This window comes from Macrobrachium rosenbergii, chromosome 54 (assembly GCF_040412425.1).
Source record: "Macrobrachium rosenbergii isolate ZJJX-2024 chromosome 54, ASM4041242v1, whole genome shotgun sequence".
Taxonomy (NCBI): Eukaryota; Metazoa; Arthropoda; class Malacostraca; order Decapoda; family Palaemonidae; genus Macrobrachium; species Macrobrachium rosenbergii.
In genome coordinates, this window is record NC_089794.1 from 36,614,053 (window position 1) to 36,639,177 (window position 25,125).

A 25,125-nucleotide genomic window follows, 5' to 3' on the forward strand; every position below is an offset into this window, starting at 1 on the left:
TAGATAAAGGCACTTTAACAGAACATATAGGTTGTGAGCTTTCCCAAATGAGAAAATCCTATAGGACCATAAAGGGGATCGCTGGAAAGCAAATAAGGGCTCTAGGCAATGTCATTTTAGAGATAAAAATTCTAAATAAGAAATTCAGGGAAGAGTTTGTGGTGTTGGAAGAGAAATATTTTCCAGCTCAAGCTCTATTTTCCTTCCAGGCTATGAAAAGATGTGGAATTACACTAGATTGTAGCAATGGAAGAATAACTATCAAGGAAATTGATAGAGGAAATGTTTGCTCTCTTGAAGAAGAGGAACAGTTTCAGATAAACTTGATCACTTTACCTGAGACAACCTCATCTGAAGAAGTAGACATCCAACAGATAGAAATGGAATTTAATGCTAACCCGGGTAGGACAGTGTGTAGAAATTCAATGATAGAAGAAATAGGAGAAGATAGTCAAACTGCTTTTTCAAAGCCTAGAAGCCACTCAGGAGGAATTCTCAGATAGCAGGTATGAACCTGATGACTCAAGTGCACAACAAGTAGATACCTCTGAAGAACTTAGTTCTTTTTCCCAACCTGACGATCCTGACACGCTAATAGAATGTAGTCACCTAATAATAGGAGAAGATACTGAAGAGAAGTATCTCAATGAGGTGTTGCTGTTAGGCAACCTGAAAATGACAGAGAGAAGTTCTGTGATACCACAAGATGAAAGTTCAGATGCTACTGATGTCTGTTACACTGCTGATGTACAGAATGCAGAAGAAATCTGCTTAGTTAGTACTGCCGATGATAATCTTGTAAAGTTTAAATTAAATAGTAGTGTTCTGCTTCATCCACAAGGTCTGACAAAGGTTTGTCTTAGAATTGTAACAGATAAAAACCTAGGTGATACAGATGTGTTATTAGTTAATGAAGACTTACCAGACTTTGTGAAAATGGACAATTCCCTAGTAAGACTTAATGGTGGAAATTGCACGACTTATGTGTATAATTATTCTGACAAGAGACTAGAATTGCATGCCGGCATAGAATTCTGTAAGGGAATTGTGATTAATAACCCTTTACTAACCATAAGTGAAAAAGCATTTGTCTCTGTAGCTGACACAAGAGTTAAATTAGAAGGGGAAGTAAATAATACAGATTTTCCTCATTGTAGGGACAGGTTAATACAGATATTAGAGAAATATCGGAATGTTGTAGTGGTAACAGGAGATAAGTTAGGAAGGACAGATGTCCTGCAGCACAAAATAGTCATGGAAGATGGTGCTAGACCCTTTTATGTACCTAACTACAAACTCCCAATAAGTCAAAGACCCATCGTAGACGAGATGGTTGAGGAGATGAAGGAAGATGAAGTCGTAATTCCTTCTAAGTCACCTTATAATTCACCTTTACTGCTAGTTCTAAAGAAAGACGGTAGTTGGAGAATGGTAATCGATTACAGGAAATTGAATTCCCACACCGTCCCTGATCGAATGCCAATGCCAGTCATTAGCGACATGTTAGCTCAATTAGGAGGTGCCAAGGTTTTTTCTAGCCTCGATCTACTAAGTGGATATTGGCAAGTTCCTCTCGATGAAGAATCCAAGCATCTCACGGCATTCAGTACTCACAAAGAACATTTGCAATTCGAGGTAATGCCGTTTGGTCTTACTTCTGCTCCTTTAACGTTTGTACGTTTAATGCTGCAAATCTTAGGAGATGTTGAAGACGTATCGGTTTATCTTGATGATGTAATAATTGCTAGTAAGGATGTAGAGAGTCATTTCAAGACAATAGAATTAGTATTAGATAGGCTCAGAAAGGCCGGATTAAAGGTAAAAATTAAGAAATGTCAGTTCATGAAGAAATCTCTAGAATATCTAGGACATGTTATCAGTGAACATGGTTTGAAAATGCAAGAAAGAAAGATTAAGGCTATTGTGGACTATCCAGCCCCAAGAAATTTGAAGGCACTAAGAAGATTCCTAGGTATGGTAGGGTATTATCGACCTTTCATAAAGGGATTTGCTACAATAGCAAAACCATTAACTGAGTTAACTAGGAAAGATGCTAACTATGAGTGGAAAGATGAACAGGAAACAGCGTTCAAAACACTAAAGGATATGTTGATAACAGATCCTATCCTAGTTTATCCAGACTTTGAGAAGGAATTCTACTTAGCCTGTGATGCTTCAAGTACCGGACTAGGTGCCGTCTTGATACAAAAGGATAAAACAAGGATGAGGACTGTATACTATGCCAGTAGAGTTTTGAATGCAGCTGAAAGAAATTACAGTACAACAGAAAGAGAATGTTTGGCCTTAGTCTGGGGATTACAGAAATTTAGGCACATTTTGCTAGGACATAAAATTAATGTTCTTACAGATCATAAACCCATTTGTGATCTTTTCAAGAAAAAGGGCTTTTACCAATAATATGAAGTTCAATAGATGGTTCGTTAGCGTGTTGGAATTTGCCCCAGAATTTAGATACATACCTGGTAGATATAACACATTAGCTGACGCCTTATCTAGATCACAAGAAGAGAACAAGAAACAAATTACCACTCATAATTTCGCCTTCAGTTGTCAAATCACAGACCTAGATTTAGACAAAGTTCGTCAGGAACAACAAAGGGATTCTAGAATAAGGGAAGTAATTGGTAACCTCTTGCAAGGTGAGGAAAATTCAGTTTCAATTGATAGATGGATTATTGTACAAAACTTCAGACAAACCAAATGCTTGTTCACGTTTGTACATTCCTAATACACTGATACAGGACGTCTTAGAACTAACCCATTCGTACAAGTTATCAGGACATCCTGGAATTAAGAAAACATGTAGAACAATCACTAGAAACTATTTTTGGCCTCGATGTAGTGAAGATGCTAGTCGATTTGTTCAGAACTGCACCATATGTAATGTACATAAAGGGAATGTCAACGTCAAGGCTCCTCTGGAAATGTATCCTTCAGAATTAAATCCTTTTCAAGTAGTCACAATGGATTTCTTAGGTCCATTTCCGAACACCATCAGAGGAAATAAACAGATTTTTGTTTTCATTGACTATTTGACCAGATACATAGAAATTGTTCCAACCAGAGACAGAGAAGCATCAACGGTGGCAGAAGCCTTTAAGTCTAGAATCATAACCAGACATTCATGTCCTCAAGTTTTGCTCTCAGACAATGCTGCTGAATTTACTAGTGACATTCTAAAGAAACTGTGTGACTTTTATGAGATACAGAAATGTCAAATAGCAGCACATAAGCCAAGCTCAAATGGAGCAGTAGAAAGAACAAATCGCAAAATAAAGGATGTTCTGAAAACACTGGTAACACCAAACACTGAAGATTGGGATTTGACTCTCGAAGACATACAATTTACTCTAAACAACACAGTAAATGAATCAATAGGAGAAACTCCTCATTTCCTATTGTATGGCTACCAAAAGAGAATGCCAAATTCACTTTTGGATGATGCCACACCACCCAGACGTACGTACAACTATGAGGACTATATTGCTTGGAAAACAAGACGTACGTTTGAGACCATTAAGGTTACCAGGACTAGGTTCAAGGAGTTACATAAAAAATCTAGTAAGTATTACAATAAAAGGTCCACCATACCCTCGTTAAAGGTAGGACAACAAGTTTATGTACTCAATCCTATTCTTGAAGGACCTAATACAAAGGTCTCTCCAAAATTTAAGGGTCCATATAGAGTTTTAGAAGTTTTGAAGTTGAATAAATTAAAGTTAATGCATGAGATTACCTTGAGAGAATCTATTGTACATTGGAACCACATTAAAGTAGTTCATTCAGAACCTTGGTCGTCTACCCAGTTGACAGATTTGTCTAATAAAGATAAGATAGAGAATTCAAATAAAATAGAGTCTTCAATGACCCCAAGGTATAATTTGAGAAGGAGGTAATGGCAAGTGCAATGGTAAACAAATGTAGTTGATAAGATTTTACTGCTTAATAACATTATTTCAGCAAATGGATTGTTTGGTGGTTGGCAGTGAGTCAATTTGTGAACTCACTCATACAACTAAGGAAGGGAGCCATCATCAAGGAACATGGCAAGGTTAAGATGATACAGGACCTAGCCATTGTTAAGATCCGGACGGAGTCCATTATCGATCAGAGAGAGCAGTTAGTCCAGCTGAGCAATCAGATCCAGGCAGGATTACACAGTGTCCAAGATAGAAATTTGTACGACATGCTCTCCAAGTTGCAGAGAGACATTGATAGTGTTATGCCAAGGAAAGTAGTAAAGCGATCACTCATACCCTTTATAGGCGTCGCTTTACACAATCTATTTGGAGTGGCTACAGATGGTAATGTTGAAAAGCTAAAGGAAAGAGTGGCTCAACTTGAAAATTGGGCTTCTGAGCAGGGCACTATCTATAATAAAGTAATAAGAAATGTCAATCAAAATCAGAAAATGATCACAGTGCTGAAAGAATTTGTGAATAGTGCACTCCATAATATTTCATCAGAAATTGCTAGAATCCATCAAACAGAAATGATGGAGCAACTGCTCATAGAAGCAAGTAATTTCCTTCTGGAATACAAGGAATTACTCAGTGCAATCATGATGGCAGGTAAAAACCTGCTGTCGCCTTTTCTGATAACCCCTAGTGAAATTGAAGCCATTATTCAGAAGTGTGTTGTGAACAACCACTTGAAGCCACTAGTAGAAAATATAGTGGACTATTATGGCATGATCACAGTGAAAGTAGTAGCTAGTCAAATAATCCTAGTGATCCCTTTCAATAATCAAGACATCAACTCATTGATGTCAGTCTATCCATTCCCAATGGTAGTAGATAATAAGTCCATTGTGCTAGAAGGAACAGTTCGACACTTTGCCTTGCAGCATGATTCGTTCCTAGTGACCGAAATTCCCGAACATGAGTTCAGGGAATGTGTCATGCTTAATGATGAATATGTTTGTAACATTGTGAATTTCTATGAACCCTTGAGTGCTCTTCATTGTCTAGATGATCTTGTAAACAACAAGAATGGTAAGAACCACTGTAAATACCTACCGTTTACAGAAACCTTCAAGGCTCAGATCACTGATGATGAAATTTTTGTGTTCTCAGCAAACAGATTGAATGCTAAGATTGACTGTAAGTCAAACAAAACAGAAATAGTTTTCATTAATGTGTACTCATTTTCATCTGCTTGTGAATTGGTCATTCTACATAATTTGTATTACAAACCTACTGTCTTCACGACGTACAGTTTGAATTTCACTAAAAGTGTACATCAGTTTGAAGCTATTAACGAATTTCAGCTTTCAGAACTGGAATTGGAGACATTCACAAAGCTAGAAGAGGTTCATACTTTCTTTCATACATATAAGACCGAGATTTCTCCTATTATCTCATTCATAAATGTCATTCTTTTGGTACTATTTGCTTTCATTTCCTCTATACTTGTCAGGAAATTAATATTGAATAAGCTTATTACCATAATCAAAGACATGATGGACAGAATCCTTCCTAAATAGTGATAATGTTTACCATTGACTTGCACTTGAACATTTTTATGATTGATTTTTTTTTCATTTACAATCTATAATTTCTTTTGATAACAATTACAGTGTTTATGATATGTGAATTTTTACCAAGTTATCATGATTGGTAACCAGAGTGTAATAGGCATTTGATATATTTACTTTGCCTTATTTTTCTGCATTTATTTTGAGTATTTGATATATATATATACTTGTCTTATTTTGTGTTTAGCACTATGATGCATTATAATATTTCTTGCATTTATTTGCTTATTAATGGGAATTATTGATATATATATTTCTATTGCACTGATTATTGACATTGAAGTAATTGACTATAGTCAAGTTTTTCTTTGAATGTATATTATAGGCATTCATATAATTTTATTTCCATACACATGCTTACGTGACTACTTTATTCATTTTTGCATTACATTATTATTGCTGAGTTTACCTTAGTTGGTTGGCTTAGAATTAATTTTTGTAATGATTTTATATGATGTTGAGATGGTTAATCCTCTTACACTGATTGATTCAATTTATAATTTTGTACATAGTAGTCAATGTAGGTATGTGGCCGAGTGATGTTATGCAATGAATTTGAAAGTATTTTTACAGTGAATAAAGTATGAAATTCACTGATCATGGTTATTCATGAAAGAGAGAGAGAGAGAGAGAGAGGCACGGTGTTGATAACTTGAACTGATAGAGCCGTGAGACCAAGTAGATTGGAGTTTCGAGCTGTAGACTAAACAACCAATGTTGAGATATGGGAACATAAGGAGGAGCTATAGGCGTGGTTATTAAATGAAAGGTCAGCAAAATTGACCTGATTTGTCCTTTGCCAAAAGTGGGAGTTGGAATTGAACCATTAAGAGCAAAGTAGGCATCCTCAAAGGGGAGGAGTTTTCTTCCACATAGGTCCAGAGCTCATTCTGATCAATTTTTAAGGAGAGTTAACTTGAACCCCTTCTGGGTAAGATCTGTGTCACTCTCCTCTCTGAAACCAAGAAAAATTTCTAAGTCCAGTGTGGCTGGCTGTGTGAACTATTATAGTGTTATAAAAATAAAACCTAAGAAAGTGCCCGGCAAGTCCCTTACCCCCTCCTGAAATAAGATAGATAGTGTAAGAAGAATAATTACCAAGTTTACTGCGTTTCCTCTGCTAAAGTTATCGGCTATCAAACTCAATACCCAGGTCTTACCAAAGTGAAACAACAAGAGACAGAAACAGAGACATTCATATTTGAGACCCCATAACATATTGACAGGGTGCCACAAGGTCCTTTTATTTGCTGATTATAATTAACGTAAACTTAGTAGACCCGTCCATAAACATATATAAATTTTATATATATATATATGTGTGTGTGTCTGTGTGTTACTTAGTAATCTGTTCAATTTTTTAGTTTCCTGCTATGTCAACTTCAGAAAAGCTTATTAATTAAATATAAAAATCAATGAACTAAAAAAATATACAAAAGTATTTTCAAAATAATGAAATGAAAAAATAACAATCAATTTGCTGTACCAGCCAAAGTCATGATACGCACAATTCACAAAGCAATCTGCATACTGTATAGTGAAAATATTTTTTTTTTGTAAAACCACAAATATTATTATTAGTCACTACTGTATTGGACTTTGTTTCTGTTTTATCATTTTTAAAATTCTGCTTGTAAAAATTGGGATGCCTTGTTAAGATCAGAGTGTCTTTGATGCCGGAATTACAATACTCCATAAAATATGATGTGCTAAGATCAGATTTAACTTCAAGTAAACTACCTTTGTCCACATAATAATATCTGAACTTCTCTACTGCAATGAACGAACACCTGCCATGACCTCTAAATTCAAGTTCTTTTACTTTCTAAGAGTGAAAACTCATCACCCAACCATCTGTTTAACCAAATTACTGAATACTGTAAACTATTTAAGTAAACATTGTCACAGTACAAATCAAATGAAATGCATACAACATGTCATATTAAATGTATAAGGAAAAAAATCTTCAAGTTCCTAGATTCCAAAACTTTGAAATCTACATTTACATCATAACTGCTCAAAAATAATGAACCACAAACATTACCATACATTATGGCCAATGCTTAAAAATATAACTTTTATTTACTACTCCATTAGTAAGTACAGTACCATGATCAAGTACATATAATAAGGATGATACATTATACTTATGTTAGTATATTTTAATCACAAGTGACCAGTCTAGAATAAACAAAGTGCAAACAAATATAAGACACACAAGATGTGCAATACCCTTAAAATATACAGGTACCCTTAATCATATCAATACTGCACTTCCAGCATCTGATACTTTATACATAGACAATATTACCCAGAGCTTTTTGTCCATTATTCCTTCAATTTACTTCACCAGATTCTCTTGCTAATTTTAGCCTTTCCACTGTTTTCTTTTTCTGAGATGTTACTCAGTGAAGTCTATCTCAACAAGAAGATTTCTTCACTGAGGCCATTCCTACATTGACAGATTTTCTTTTTGGAGTTACTTCTTGTAATTTTTTTTTTTTTCAGAACAATGCTTCATTCCATAGCAGTGGCAACAGTTCCAGTGTATCTGAGCTTCAGTGAAGTATGGATGATGCTGGAGAAGCAAATGAGAGTGGGGAGGAGATACTGGGTATTCACCTAGTTTTTACTGTCACCTTTTTTTGGGTCCTGCCTGTTCAATAAGTTTCCACAATGGAAGGCAAGCCCTTCATGTGCCACTCCACAGACATATTTACATTAAACATACATCTTCAAAAAATACCTCAACTTTGTCTGGGCACATGAAGTAATCCATTATTTCAGGACCCTTTACTTCAAATTAGCTATTATTTCAGGACCCTTTACTTCAAATTAGCTAAAGTTCCTAGGTTTTCACCAGGATTCTTGCACCACTGGCATCATGCCTTCACATAGAGGCATCAGGCTAAGGATGTACCAAAAAACTGGTTGGTGATGGTATCATCTGCAAAGGAGATGCATCAAACCTGTACAGTCTCAAAAGTTGGGTCCCCTTATCAAATGGGAGATGGCAACCTGCCAAGGAATCAACATCAACATGATAGAAGCGCTCTTCACCCAGCAATGATAGGATCAGAAGATTGTTCCAAACAGTCACTTCAGGATGCAGTCTCTACAACTGCACCTGACGAGATGCTGGTAGGCATTCACCCAACCACACAACTTTCCAGCGGTCATCTTGGATGACATACACAAGCATCTTCACAGGTGGCAGGATTGAAGGCAACAACTTCTTTGAGTACTGCTAGTCCCTCTGTTTCCAGGGAGTTTACTGTTCATAAATGTTTCAAACTATGGTTGGGGAGCACATTTACTCAACCAGCAGGCAATTGGGATTTACACAACACGTGGCTATACATCAACTTCCTAAAACTAGTGGTCTTTTCTTAGCCTTCCTAGCATTAACACAATTTGTCCAAAGCTAGGAGATAGATGTGACAACTGATAACTTGACACAAGTGGTGTACACAAGGAACCAGAATTCACAAGTTCGGAGACCCTGCATCATCTCACAGAAGTAATCTTTGTTAAGACAAGAGGTATACTATTATGACTATAATAGCTCCTCTCTGGTTCCATCCAGAGTGCCTGTCCTATCTCCTCTGCCTTTTAGTTGGCAAGCCCAAGATGGTACCCTTGTGGAGGAAGTCACTTCATTAGTCACGCTTTAATAGACTCTCTGGGAACCTGGAAATGCTGCGGGTTCAAAGGTACAGTTCTCTGTAAAAGCACCCAAACCAGTGCTGAACCTTGCAGAGCTACAACCATCAATCTCTACCAAGTAAAGTGGAATCAGTTCTGTACGTGGTGAGGTAATAGCCATCTTAATCAAATCAATTCTAATATCCCTTCAATAACAGATGTTCTCTTGTTTCCGAGATACTATCAAAGGCTACATACGAACCTTTTCACTAGTGTCAGAACTTCATGGACTAGACAAGAGTTCTTCAGTGAAAATTAGAAAAGATGACCCAGCATTTCAAGATCCCTGGAGTACCTCCAAACTGGAACTAGTCTCTAGTTCTGAGTAGCCTCACCAGGCCAGCATATAACCCACTGAAAAATGCCTCACTGCTGGATCTTACACTAGATGATCTTCTGGCCTATGCATTTTCAAAACAGGTCAGACAGATTAATGCTCTCTGGAAGTCTCATTTGTTTGGGGTTTGAGTTTTGAGTCACTTATGCAGCTGAATAGCAAAGGCTCAAGCTCTAGACAGCCAAGACCATACCAAAGCACCTCTTGCTCTTTCTTCTTGTTTCTATCCCCAGCAATACAAATGATTTCCATTTATACAGAACAACTTACCGTTACCTTAGGATCAGATCATGAGACAACATTTTTTCAGTTTCTTGCCACTAGTTGATCTAGGAATAAGGTTTCTAGAAACTCCAACTACAGGCTCAGGCTAACTATTCTTAGGGCTTACAGCACCATGGCAGATTGCAAAACAGTACTGTACTAGTAAGAGTTTTACCTTTAACTGTTATCTTAAGGTTTAACTCCTAAATAAAGGGATACATATTCATTGGGGACTGCAAGTTACAGCAGGGCACATTTGGGGAATCGCCATCCTCTTATTTTCAACTTTCATTCTCATCCTTTCATAGCATCTACGGTATTTGCATCTACATCTCTCATTTACAGCAAGGGTCTTTGCCTTGATTTATTTTTGTTACTCATACAACCCACCCATAAGTTGAAAGGTTTGGATTCTTTGTCTATCACTGTGTTCCATGAGCTCTAAACTGAACAAGCATGTATCAATCTACTTTCTATTGACCTGCAGCTCTGACCTCCCCAATAAATTACAATTTGTTTATTCGGTTTCAATAACACAAAACTGATTTTTTTAATATAAACCCATTATTCATATGTTTCCTCTTCAAGTGGGACCCAGTCCCACTTGTCTCTCATCCTTATTTTGAAACAACACATAAACAGGAGGCAGGCAATTGATGGATACCTTACTGTGTCTCTTAACTAAAGACTGAAATGTCTGAAAATCACCACAAATGTGGGCTGTATTGTATATGGGTTTGTAATAGAAAAAATGTCTTTTTAATAAAATTAAATTTTAAAATAAAACTTTAGATAAAACACCTCTAAAATAGCTTTAAAAGTGAAAAATGTGGATTCTGACACAAAATGGGCTTTAAATAGAAATAATTTTTGAATTCTATTTTTAAATTAAATTATTTTAACATTTTTCAAAAAGACTCAAGTATGGTGGTGGATCAATGCCACCTAAGAATTCACGAGTTAAAGTAACTATTTAATCAGTATACAAAAAAATTTAAAACTATTACAAGCCCTCCTCACTTAAAAACCCTTCCTACAACTTGGTCTGTAAGTGAATGTGTCAATAAACAAGGAGCATGCTCCCTACTCCCTTCTGATGGGTAACTGGATGGCGACATTGAACTTATAAGTGGTTAAATTTGCAAAGAATATAAAAAAAAATTTCAAAATTGTAGATTAAATGTAAGTTTGTGCATTAGAGTGAGATTTTCACAGGTTGAAGCCTTTAGTAAATATGTAATGTGTTGTTTACGGACAAACACAGTTACTATACATTAATGACATTTTATCAAGGGTTATCAACTTTAACAAAACTTGGAATAAAATAACCATACACAACACAAGACAGAAAGATAAAACAGACAGACCAGCATACATATGATTGGTTACGGAACCCAAAGGACTGTCTATACTTAAACCAGTATCAAATACTTTACAATAAAAAATTAACAGATATTCTTGACACTAAAAACAAGACTAATGGATGTGTTTCAGTATCATCAAAAATTCCCCTTTAATCATTTGTCTGTCTGTTCAGTTATGGCTCAGTACCACAAAAATATCAAGACAACTAGACACACAGACAGCTGGGATCTCAAAAATATCAAGACAACCAGACACACAGGCAGCTGAGATCACAATGGAAGAAGTTCCTCGTTAGATGGGTCAGTATAGTTCTCGGCTAGCACTCTGCTGGGCCCGCGTTCGAGTCTCTGGCTGGCCAATGAAGAATTAGAGGAATTTATTTCTAGTGATAGAAATTCATTTCTCAGTTTATATAATGTGGTTCGGATTCCACAATAAGCTGTAGGTCCCTTTGCTAGGTAACCAATTGATTCTTAGCCATGTAAAATAAGTCTAATCCTTCGGGCCAGCCCTAGGAGAGCTGTTAATCAGCTCAGTGGTCTGGTATACTTTTTCACAATGAAAGAGGTAGACCACACCAAGTTGGGTCAGGCCATAGGCCTAAGTGATAGGATTTTGTTTTGAGTCAAGACAGCCAAAGGGTGCCTTACTGAAGTAACTCCATTTATGAAAGCATAGGTTTGTATTTCTGTCGGAACAATATGATCTTAAATTACACTATAAAACAAAAATTTCTGAAAAGCATGAGTATACTTTTGCCATTCTGCTCTAAACCACAACAATAAAACTACTAAAAAACCAAATGTGACCAAAAACTGCAAACACAGTAAAACATACTTCTACCCTTAAGACTCTATAAAAACCTTAATATGTAAATGTAATTTTTGGTTTTGATATATTAATCTGCAGCTTTAAAGATTATCAAGATAAATCTATGAGTCAAATAGATGTTTAAACACCTTAAGGACACACAACATTTAGAACCCAGCTCAAAAAATTAATGAATAAAAACAAACAGTTCAACCATAGCTGCATCATATAATAAAACACACTCACCAAGACATCTGTATGGTTTGACCCAGGCAGAAGTTTTGCATTTCACGTGACCCACACGGCAGAAGTTGGGTACCCTGTAGTAATGCGAAGATTCAACAATGTTGGTAATATCCCGCTCTGGATAAACCTGTAATTCAAAATTAAATATCAAACTTGGTTTGTAAAAGGCATTATAAAATATACAGCACTCAGTCACCATTAAACTGCTGAATTTAGAATTTCTGACAGATTAAAGACTTTATCTCACCCTCACCCAAGACCACATGAAAAAAAGAAAAGGGTGTGGTCAGGAAAAACTGCAGGACTTCATCCTGAAGAGGGCACTGATTATCTGTCAGTTTTATAAATTTAATCATTATTATTTTATTTTCTTTAAATGGGTTAGTGAAATAGGTGTAGGCGTTATACATTTAAGAAATGTAGACAAAGTACGCTGTTAATTTTATTAGGTGTTTGTAAAGCCGGTCTTCTCATTATGTTTGGAATGGCACAATGGTGGTTGTTGTGACATCATAAGATGTACGGAAGATGGTACGAGTCAGGAGTTGTCAGTGGTGATGAAAGGTTGTGAGCGCTCTCGTTTGCAGTTTTTTTTGGCTGGTTCATAAGTCTTTCTTTTTTTTGTTGGGGTTGTGAGCTGGCTTGGGCCAGCAGTACAACAGGAACAGGTGTGTAAATTGAATAATTGTTGTATATTGGTCGGGCTGGGTGTTTATTCCAGGCACAAGTAAATATTAAAAGGTTTCCTTACAGATTTCTCCTTCAAAGAGACTATCAACAATATTTCAATACCAATCTACATTTGAGGGGAAAAGGTAAAACTATTCAAAATGTTAGCTTTCCATTTGTAGAGTTCCCCTTCAAAGCATTAGCACAGAGGTCACCTTATCCAATGAATCCAATTAACACTACACAGCCTACACACTCAAAAACACTTCAGCTTTGCCTCTCATCCAATTTCTTTGTCATTAGTATTCCCTCATAAATTCACTACCACACATATAGGTCACTTTACATAAGCCAGTCTTTTTTTGTCCCTTGTTTATTTTGATTACAATGCAAGGGTAGGATTAACCTACTTCTAACAGTTAATGAGGAAATGGTGACAAGAATTTCTAGATAAAAGAAAGCAAAAAAGAAGCCTAGAAAGGAAATCACTCTAAGTAATTTAATCACTCTATGAGGGTTACTTTGTCACAAAATGAAGATGAAAGATTTCCTTTCTCATCCTATAATCTCTTCCCCACAAAATGACTTGCAGTCTATGAATGAACAAGTCAATTCCAGCAAATCCAGAAACATTTACTTACACCAACACAAATTATTACAAAGTAATTTAAAAGACCCTTAAGTCAAGATCAAAACTCCCAATAGTGAGCCAAATCATTTGGTAACAAAACAAAGCTAAAAACTTTAAAAAAAGTATAAGAGCTGATGCTGTAGAGCCAAATGGTAAGTGTTTTAAGAGAAGAGGAAAAACTCAGAATGCAATGCAGAACTGACATGAGGAATGGACACTGTAAGAAGATATGCGCAACTGACATGAGAAATGGACACTGTAACAAGATATGCACATCTAGACTGAATTGCTGTAACTCTCCGAACCATACAACATAACATTCTCCTTCAAAAAACTGGAAAAGACATTCCAAAATCCAAATGTAACCACAAAATGTAAATTATGGTTACTAATACAGGGGCTGTGAACCAATGAAAGCTTCAAATTACTTACTTTCATATTTTTTTCCTTTGCAGGACCAAAACTGAATTCCCCAGAAATTCAAAGTTAATCTCAAATACAAGTACTGTACTGCAATATATATTGCTGTGTCAGTGTTGCATACAGGTAAATATATACTGCTGTGTCAATGTTGCACACAGGTAATCATCAACAGTAGATTTTATAATCCCATCATTCCATTCAGCTCATGGTGACATTGCTCAAAATGTCCTTGAAGAATGATGCTACTAGATCATAGTCTTGAATAAATGAAGCTGCTCTTCTCTCTCCCCTGTTAGTATACAACCAAGTGAACCAATTAATTGAAGGACATTATTTGAATACGATACAATCTGTCTCACAGAATGGCAGACAAACGTATTTTCTCTCTCTCTCAAAAACAAGGACATCAATACAGACATAAATTAGTCTCAAAAGCAAAGAGGGAAATTCATATATGTACACAATAATACAACCAATCACTGCACATGTGGCAGATGATATACAAGCAGTTGGAAAGGGGTAATGACAACACAAGCATCGATATCCAAGCAGTCAGAATGGAGGTCACGTGATGACAATAAAGCATAAGTGAAAAGGAGCTAAAATTGAATGAGTAATAAAATTCTTGCATCATGAAATACTCAACATACTGATGAAAAAGAAAAGCTTTTACTTCAAAAAACTGAATGAAATGATGCAATATTTCAAAAAGATCTTTTCATGGGACACCAAGTCAGATGGCAGTGGCAACAAGTAGATCACTGAGAAACGACTTGTGTCAGATGAGAGTTCATGAAATTACAAATGCAGAAGAAAGCAGAGAACACATCACCTCAATATTTAAACCCAAAAAGGGAAAACTGCCAGGAAAATGGTATTGTTGTTGGCTCTGCATCGCTATCAACAAAATTACAAACCTCTCTTGATACGAGCATTTGAAATAACCAGTGACATGTGACGGCTTACTTTCATAAAATGAATGAAGCCAAAGAGTAATGGTATTTGCCCTGAACAGTTTTACATATATGTAGCATAGAGAAATGCACTTATAAAGTCTGCCAGATGATATTTTTATTATTAAAGAATAAAAAAATACTCAAGGTATCATGAGTCTTTAAATGGAGAAACAAATCTACAGTTATGTACATATTCAGTATGTAAAGATAGATCTGTATAGATAGCTTTTGGGAATCTGTTCAAAAGGAGGAATCGAACAAATCCCAAAAGCTATCTGTACAGATCTATCTTTAAATATATGTACATTTACATAACTGTGGCTTTGTTTCTCCATTACAGTATTATTATTATTATTATTATTATTATTATTATTATTATTATTATTATTATTATTAAATGTAAAATTAATATCTTATACCAACACAACACCTAACTATATTCATTATTATTAAATGTAAAATTAATATCTTATACCAACACAACACCTAACTATATTCTAGTACATAATTTCATAGGCATCTTCTAAGTTATACAGTAAAAAAAACTTTCTATCTAACTCACCATTGTTCTTTCAGCCTCACTAACAGAATTACTGTATAATTCAAGGGCATCCACTTCCAACAGAATTACAGTACAGTGAAGGAAATCACTTCATAAATGACTTCTTAAGAGCCAGGTAAGAGTTCTTTTCCATTTTAAAAAAAAAGAAAAAACTTTTTATGTCAGATGTTAAAAAACAATTACACTACAACCGCAAAGTTCGCAATTCTTAGCACTTCAAAAATAAACATGGCATAATGTGTAACAAGCAACTTCCAATGTGTTACAGATGGGAAGAAACAAAGGCTAACCCTAACAGCCTTTGGCAGGCAGGCCAACAGTGAAACAGGATACCGTATTGCAGAGGAGGAGGGGGCTCCTCTTAAGTATCAATTACAGAAACACACACACACACACATTCAAATATAGAAAGGAATGCAGTCAAGCACAACGATTAATGAGAACATCCACGAAAATGCCTCAAGAAATGAATACTGTACTTGTGGTGATGATTTATTTTTAAACCAACTGAAAAATACAAGCTTGTTTATTTTACATAGTAATATAGATCTCACAAGCTTGTTTATTTTACATAATATACATCTCACCATTGTGAAGTCTTTTTATTTATAAAGACTGACAGGGCAGGCAATTAACTGCCCTATCTATCTGTACCTCTAAACTTGAAAAAGAGGAAAAGAAAAGAATGTTAGGAGGTGAAAGAAGAGGAAAAGAAAAGAATGTCTGGAGGTGAAAGAATAGCTATATAAAAGTCAGTGAGCATGGAAACAGGCATGGACAGATAATATTGGGAAGAATGTAACATTCACAAGGAATTTATAAGAGATCAAAGACTGGGATGGTTTGAATGTGTGATGAGAAGAGATAAGGAATAGCTGTTTAGAAAAGTAGTAGATATATATGCAGCAGGACAAAGACTTTTCATCTGTGCTTCTGGCCTCTTCTTACTTGGCTGCCCATCTACCTAAACTTTCCCTTAGTCCAATATTCAACTCTCATAAAAGGAAGAAATCTATGGGTTCAGCCATATGAGAGTTTAGAAATGTGACACCGTGGTCTTGTTAAACTATTATAACACGAATAATTTAAATACTGATGTTGACATCATTATTTTGTATTTGACAAAATATTCCAATGCCACTTGTTTTGTAAAATACCTAAAAAACTTTAAGGATTAGTTCAACATTAACACTTACTCAATCTGAATAGGTCATAATAAGATTTAAGCTTAAACCAAAGCTCTCACTGACTGTAGTAATCTAAGGTTAAAAAAAAAAAAGGGGGAGGAACAAAAGTGAAAGTAATATAAACTAGTTTGCTTTGTGATACAAATAAGCTATTTTTAGGTTATTAATATAATTAATAAAAAAAAAATGGAAGAGTGAAACCAACAAAGAAAAAGGTGAAACTCAACTTGAAAAGTAAAGACAGAAGAATAACTTTAATGTGCAAAAATACACTAGATTATCAACTACACAAATATACGACATTGAAAAGACATTAATTTTTTTCATCTGAGTATTACTCACAACACTGCTCAGAGAATGACGCAGCTGGGCCATGTGGAAAAATTTTAAAAGTCAATGTCCTTAAAGTAAAACCAGTCACTCACATAATGATACTGTGTGAGACTTTTAAAATGATTATCGAGTAATTGTTTTCCTTTGACATGCAGCACGCTGGCAGAAAACTCATGAAACCATTGTCTGTCCCAGATATTAATTAATAATTTACGACATCCTTTTCTCATAATGAAACCAATATGATGGCCACCTAAAAGGTTTATCTACTCAGACCTTTACATACACAACCACACCCTTCTCCATGAAGGAGCCTACAGACCATAATTAAAATTAATCACTAGGATAGATTAACAGAAAGAAAAGTGAAGCAATAATTGTGATTAACTGACTTGGTTTCAATAAGAAGGGTAATACAGCACTAAACACAAACTTTATAGGCTACTGATAATTGACAATCTTAGTTCACATGATGAACACTTAACGTCCTGTATGGTATAAGATTTGGAATACATATTTTTCTAAGTATTATCTGCATATTGTATTTACTAAAATAAAACCAACTTCGTATTCCCTTTGAGCCCATGTCTCACTGTAACCAATCACCTGTCTGCCAGATCGTGTGTCAATAACAAGCTGTCATCTCTCCCAGCCAAAACAGGATGAAACTCAATATCGTACTGTCCTCCAATCGGACCTACCTACAGGTACTGACTTCTCACGCCAACTGTGGCCTGTTCTATATCCCTTCCTAACCCATATGCACCAATGATCTTGTTTTCAACTTCAAACAACACCAAAGACACAAAATCAAAACAGGATGTGAAATGACCTACTCTACATAATGTGACTAACACTACTTCCAACATTCAAGAATTTCTCATGTAATTCAGTGCTTCTGCCTAAGCTTCTTGCACCAAATACAACTAAAAATATAAAAAAGTGAATTAAACCTCGGAACTACTTCCTCACCACTGGGAATACTATTTCTGCTCCAGTTACAAACTAGAAAAAGCAGTTTGTATCACACTCTGCTGAACTACATAGCAACTTTCACTACGCTGATATTTATCGTCAATACAATCAAACTTAAAAATCGATATCTACTATCAATGCAATCAACAATTTTGAAAATCTGATATCCATTGTCAATACAATTAACAGCTTTTAAAAACTGATAACCACTGTCAACACAATCATCTATTTTGAAAAAATTAAATTCATTGTCGTTACCGTGCTATGAAATGATTCAAAATGTGCATATGTGCAGTATACTTGCATGGAATGCAATGACAGTAACCATCTGCTAAGTAAGCTTCTACACAATAAACCCCAAATAGTAAGTGAAAGAAATACAGAGGCAGCAAGGAGAAAAGAAGTACAGTTTTGTAAAACAGCAAGACAAATTCAGTATCAACAATGGCATATGCCCACTATACAGTGAGGGTTGCCTAAATAGAACTCGTCCCATATTCATAAAATCGTTTACCCACATCACTGGTTTTTAATTCCGATTTTCACAACAGCGGCCCAAAGGATTATGGCTTAATCTATTTATTGGGAAATATCACACCACTTTTCAAACATTTTAATGGAATTATGGAAATTGAATATCAGATAATAACCGTGAACACTTCACATCTTTAAAATTTAAAAAATACTGCATGAGGAAAATGTCAAATATCTGAAATGAAATACCAGCCAAATATTGTTTTCTTTTATTTTTACTTTTGAGCTGTTAAATTTAGACTACATGTAATTACTGATGCTGTGAGGAGAAAATATAACAAATCTAAACACAATAAATGCTAAACAAAATATTGGTACAAATAACTATCAATTAAAGTTTTATGATACTGTACTTTCCACTGCATCCATTAACAATTTTTGCAACTCATTTCAAACAAATTCTGCACTGAAGATGATAAACATCAGTTCAATCAAACCAAAATGTTCATAAAGTTTAAGTAAGCTTGGAAAATTACAAATCACAAACTAACCCCTGCTAGTGTTACCCAGTTGCTTGTAATAGAATTCCAAAAGTGGGTTGCTATTTAACCTAAAAGTATCACAATTGTCATTGTATTACGAGCTTTAATAGATATATATTAAACTACTTTAAATACCCTTAGAAACATTCAAGTTACCCTTAGAAACATTCAATGAATTATGTTCATAAATGTGATACCTCCCTTTGGTAACTCTCACTGTAAATATTCCTCAAGGTAACTTCACTTTTCTTGTAACAATCTGACCATAGTTAGTGTTACACCAACTATTTCATAAAAAAAAAAAATGACATTGGCTAACTAAAAACCCACCTCTGATACCAGTCTTCAGGGTATTCTTTCTCATAAGAAAAACTGCTGGCTAACCGAAAGTTTACTCAAAAGTTTATTCCTCTTCCTTGATGAACAAAGGACACTAATACCATCTTGAAGGTGCGTCTATCAAATAAAAAAATTAGAGACACCTCTGTGAAGTGTCTCTACCCACCTATGATTTTCCTAACTAGAAAGTCTAACTAGAAACCTCAGGAGGGGTTCCAGATATCACCTTTTTATGAAAAGTTTCTCACACATGCTGCCAACTTTGCAGCAGCACATTGCTATGAATCTACTCTGGTCATACAAGAGTCAAAAAGGACTGAAACTGACATTCTGACTGAAGAGTGCACAAAATTCTATTGAAACTGGAAATCCATGATATGGCTTCAGCTATGCAGTCCAACTGAAATGGTTATTCAATCTCAGGAAGGAGCAAATCTTTAAGATCTCAAACTACAAAGTAGCCGTGTCACATGATATAACAAGTACTGTATTTACTGTTCAGGATAGTAGTGTATATTGTGGTAGGAAAAAGCATAGCAACAACACAGCATATAGGATGCATAACCTGTCAAAACCAAACTCCTCTTGGCCTTGTGAATGGACCAATCAAATTTAAGGAGAGTGTTCACTAGAAAACAAGATCCATCTGAGCAGACTTCACTGATGCCCAGGAAACAATGTTTCAACTACTAAATCACACCATCCACTTCATCTGGGCTGAATCTTAATTATGGCAGAGGTCCAAAGCTTTACAATAAAGGGACTTTAGCGTTGGGCATTAGACTGAATCCAGTTCTTCCTGAAAATGGGGTGTCTAGCGATTCGATGAAATACAAAATGTCAACTCCTTTTGCTACCTTAATCAATGAAAGTTGTAGGAAGTTTGAGAAATGTGTCTATGGGAGTTCATTAAATTTCATAACACCCATTTTTTTGCGCAAAATGCAAGTAATGAATCTTCTTGTCCACATCCCAATAGTTAATTCCCATTGCAAAATGCTAGTCACCACCAAATTAGTTATCCTGCTACTTAGAAAAACCATCTTGTCATCTAACTGAAACAGGTTGTTTTAGGAAAAAAGACTGTACAAATGACACAGGAAAATCACTGATCATATGAATGGGGATACTTTTTTATGTAGCAGTTTAACCAGACCACTGAGTTCATTTATTCTCCCAAATGGCTAGCTGAAGAGGGATACACTAAAATATTCTGTAATATAAACCGGATCAATATCCTGATCCTTTATGTAACCATAGAGGCACTATCTTAGGGAATTACAAATACTAATTTAGTTTATTTGAATCCTGATCAGGTTTACCATCACAACAATTAGATTTCTTGGCATGTTGAATGAGTGTCAAATTATGTGGAACAAAGTGACAGCAGTTCTTTCAAGAAAAGAAGCAAGTGTCTCTAAGCAACACATCATGATCATCATCAATGTTTTTACATCAGCTTTTCCCTTGATGGAGTTAAAGGGTCAGTTCTCTTCACTCTTACCTGTCCTGAGCTATTTCTGCCTAAATGACCATCAGTTTTTTATCTCTGCCCTTTTCCAAGATTTCCTGAGCCCTCCTAAAAGTCTTTGTTCTGTTACTTCCATTACCTACTACTTTTCTGACCAGCTGTTCCTCATCCTTCTCATCACGTCCAGACCATCTGAATTTTGAGATCTCGGTCTCTTTTCTAGCCTCTTGATACCACATCTCTCCATCAATTACTCAAATATTGATATCAAATCTCTCCATCAATCACTCATTCATATTAACTTTCCTACTATATTCCAGTTTTGAATCTGGGCATTTCGGTTACACCTTTTCAAATTCTCTTTCATTTTCCTTGTCAGTGCCTAAGTTTCTGCTGTATGAAGTAGTACAGGCCTTATGTACCTTTCACATCTTTCCTCTCTCTATTACTGGGACATTCTTATATGCCAGTGGTCTAGGTAACTTTCTGAACCTCATCCAAGCTGCAGCTACTCACTCACACTCTCTCAGCTCATGCTTCACTTCCAGTGTATCTCCAAAGTTACAAAAATGCTATATTACTTTTAAAACCTGTTCTTTTATCACAACAAGGTTCGAAACTTCCCTCTCATCTCCATTTGCTCTCTTAATGGATTTTATGCAACAAAAATCTCGTTTACTTTGTAATCTGAAGTGCTTCTTGTGACACCATGTGTTAACTAAGTATACACAGTCCAGAATTCACCAACTTACACTTTTCCCATGGCCACTTGACTGCAAATTTTCTTTTTTCTAGCTTTCCAGTCACCATAAACTTAGTAAAACTGGTTTGCAATTTCTCAGGACCCAACTTATATAAGCAAGTGAAGTTAATTTTACCTTTCTTTCTTCAAGACAAAACAGGTTTTAAAAACTTACATGTCACCTAGCATAACACACTATGGCAGCCTCTATTCACCTACATACTGTACAAAATCTTTTCTTGCAAACCTGACTTGTTTTTATGCAATACTCATCATAACATTTTTGTTGATACTTAAAACATGTACACGATAGGATATAAAGATAAGCTGTACCTTTCATTCTACTGCCAAAAATGTATGATCACGAAATGGTAAAACAAGTTAAAAGTATGCCTTTCCCCACGATGTCTGTCTCAAACTCATACATTTTCCTTTTAATTTAATTACCACAAAAACTTCAAGGAATACATTGTGACTAGTAGAACTGATACAAAACTAACATTAATGAAAACACAATTACTCTCCATTCCATAGGTTCAGTATTTAAACAGACTGCAGCCAGGGAACTAGTCTGTGTATCATCCCAACTCCCACAAGGTAAATATTCTAAATCATCAGGAGTTGCAAGTAAAATTACAGTTAATCTGAGTCAGCTTTTTACATTTACCATAATGAAGACAGTCTTTTTTGCTTCAATTCAAGATTACTCTATAAACAGTAAATAGTCATTTACCTATGAAAAAGAATTCTGTCCCTCTTTCTACTTCACAATTTTCACTAAAAGTGCCACACAGTTGACTTAAACCATAAAATGATATTTACAAAAGCTGTCCTCCCAGACATATATTCAAAGCTACTTTTCTATCTACCAAAGAAACATCAAACTTCCTCTCTTCCTTCCCCTTTAAAACCCTGGAATTCATGAGGCAGTACTTTCCCAGCATGCATTTTCATCAAAAAAACAAGATAAACACTGGGCAATGTCTTTTGCCTTCCACATTAAAATGCAACTAATATTCTGATTCCACTGAAACATTATGTAGTATTGATTACTCAAATATAACTGTAAGTAAAGGTGAAAGTCAAATGAAAAGGAAATTAACATTTTGGACAAGTTCTTTAGGTAATTCTTATATGAAGATGACACAACAATAATTGGGCCAAAGTGCATTTCAAGTGAAGCAATCTCAACAGAAAGGTAAACCCAACCTCACAAGCAACTCCAAGTAAAGCTGACTAACAATCCTGCATAGGACTTACCACTGCCATGAATTTTACACGAGTAAAACTAGCTACCGCAAGCTCCTAGAAAAGACAGTAGCCTGCAATTTACAATCACCCCAGGGAGACTATTGCACATCTTTGGGTTTTCAAGTGTAAGCTCAAAAAGTGTGAATTATCTTTTGACATGATTTAAACATTCTAAACAGGTCCTATGAGATCCACAACACTTTCTCATTCACTTTACATGAGCAGATAAAGGTCATCACATAAACTATATCCAACTGTTAACTGCTCTTAAGAGAGAGACAGGGAGAGAGAGAAAGAGAGAAAGAATGGGTTTCATTTTAAGCATACCTGATCCTCCAAAGGTTCACCTGTCACAAAAAAAAAGACAAACTAACTAACCTGTTTGCAGTATCGTAGGATATCAACCTTATCCTTCAAGCACGTGACTTTGGAGTTGCTATCAGTGACCCATCTGCCAGTCTCTGACATGTATTGGGCATGATACTGCGACCGCCCAATACACATCATTGCCACCTGCGGTTCAAACCTCGGTCCCGCTTCGCCACCTGAGACGCCACTCTGCAATGAAAAAAGAAATTTTGAAATTAATGATGAAAACAACCTTAAAGTGCCTATGAAAAACTGAGCCTATCCCCTTGTAAGAGACAATATAAAACCTCAACTGTAAGTTCTATGTCGAGGATTCATGCTCTATTACACAACAATTAAAACCTTAAATTTTAAAAAGTTATCACGAAAAAAAAAAGCAAGAAAATTAAGACATGAGGAAACAAACACTATTAAATGGTTTACAATGAAAGACAAGAATGTATAAAGAAGTCTCCTGCACAGAGACTAAGAATGACACTATGCAAGAATTTAAAATGGCATGAAATCATGAAACAAAATTTTAATGGAATGAAAATACTACAATATCACAGAGAAAATATTCAAGACCCATTTTTCACAAAATTTTACCATAAAATTCCACTATATTCAATGGATTTAGAACAATCAAAATTCACCCTGTAACAATCCATAAAAAAAATTGATTCCAAACTCAGCACTCATTACTTTCACTAGAGAGATCAGTTTTTATATGCCACATCAAGCTCTGAAGCTCCAGTATAAAGGTCAATTACAATTATCATTCATCTAGCTTAATACTCTGTTATATTAACATGTTCAAAACTGAGTCTCCTGGAACTAGATATTAAAGCAACAGGGCATTCTGTATTGCTATTCTTAGTCATTTTATTTAAACATTGTGAGAGAAAATCTAATTGTACAGTAGTATCTCCAAAAATGTGGTTCTTTGCATACAGATAAGTATTTTTTCCAAATAAAAAAACATTATACCAAAACTTATTATTTGAAAATTCAATGAGAACCATCACTTCAGTCACTAATTAAAACTAGCTTCCATTTGATCACCTGTGATGAACTTCCACAACAAAGCAGAGGCCACTCATTGATAGAACCTATCATCTTTATAGGAGTGAGTGAGTGAGGAGCCAAAAGACCTTCATTTCTTTTAGTATTATACTGTTAATGATGCAAAATTAGGCCAATAGCCTCTATCAGTTCCTTGTGTCACTCAGTTTTAGAATCAGAAAATCTGTTCCTCCTCTATGTTTCATGACTTGTGTTTGAGAAGGAGGTTTGTATCTTTTTATCTAATAACTAGAGGGAGATCTGACTTCACTTAAGAGGAAAACTAGTAATGTTTTAACCTAAAAAAGGGTGGGAGCAATCCCACCAAGAGATGGATGAGAACTGTCTTTGCCTAATGAAAATCCTATACTGTACTCTCATACTCTCTTACCAAGAACAAATCCACACAACACTGACTTGCTCGTCTACAGCTCATGGCTACAGAGAGGAAAATCAATTCTGCAGTAAAAGTGGAGATTCTATACCACTGATGCAAATACATTAAATATTAAATACTGAATTTTAATAATCAGTGTGAGACAAAACATGCACATAATGTCTGCATAATGACCAAACCAACCAAGCGCATATAAACAAACACAGCAATTGCTCTTTATTATTCAAATTAAGTCATCTCTAAGGAAATCCATTACAGTACCTTCACTCAGTTGGTAACAAAACAAACCAAACTGCCTCCAAATTTCTATTTCTCAGCAACTTTAAACAAATAAATCAAAATACATACAATGAATATATACAGATGCATTGTTTTACACCAATTTAATAGCATTTCCTTACTCTGTAAACCTCAATTGAATTACCATTATTTTTGGAGTTTTGGTTAAACCAGTTATAAAAATGGTTTAATCAGAC

The 25,125-nt window shown here is 35.3% G+C and overlaps 1 protein-coding gene across 4 annotated transcripts in view; it reads right to left on the reverse strand.

The window, feature by feature from the left end:
- Positions 1-25,125, reverse strand: part of Appl (amyloid-beta-like protein) — a 76,434-nt gene that overhangs the window by 21,871 nt on the left and 29,438 nt on the right. For all 4 annotated transcript variants that reach the window (XM_067097959.1, XM_067097960.1, XM_067097958.1 and 1 more), the window contains 2 exons: positions 23,218-23,397; positions 12,285-12,411 (listed from right to left, as the gene is read on the reverse strand). In XM_067097959.1, coding sequence (XP_066954060.1) covers positions 12,285-12,411; positions 23,218-23,397 — 307 coding nt within the window. The remainder of the gene's footprint in view (positions 1-12,284; positions 12,412-23,217; positions 23,398-25,125) is intronic.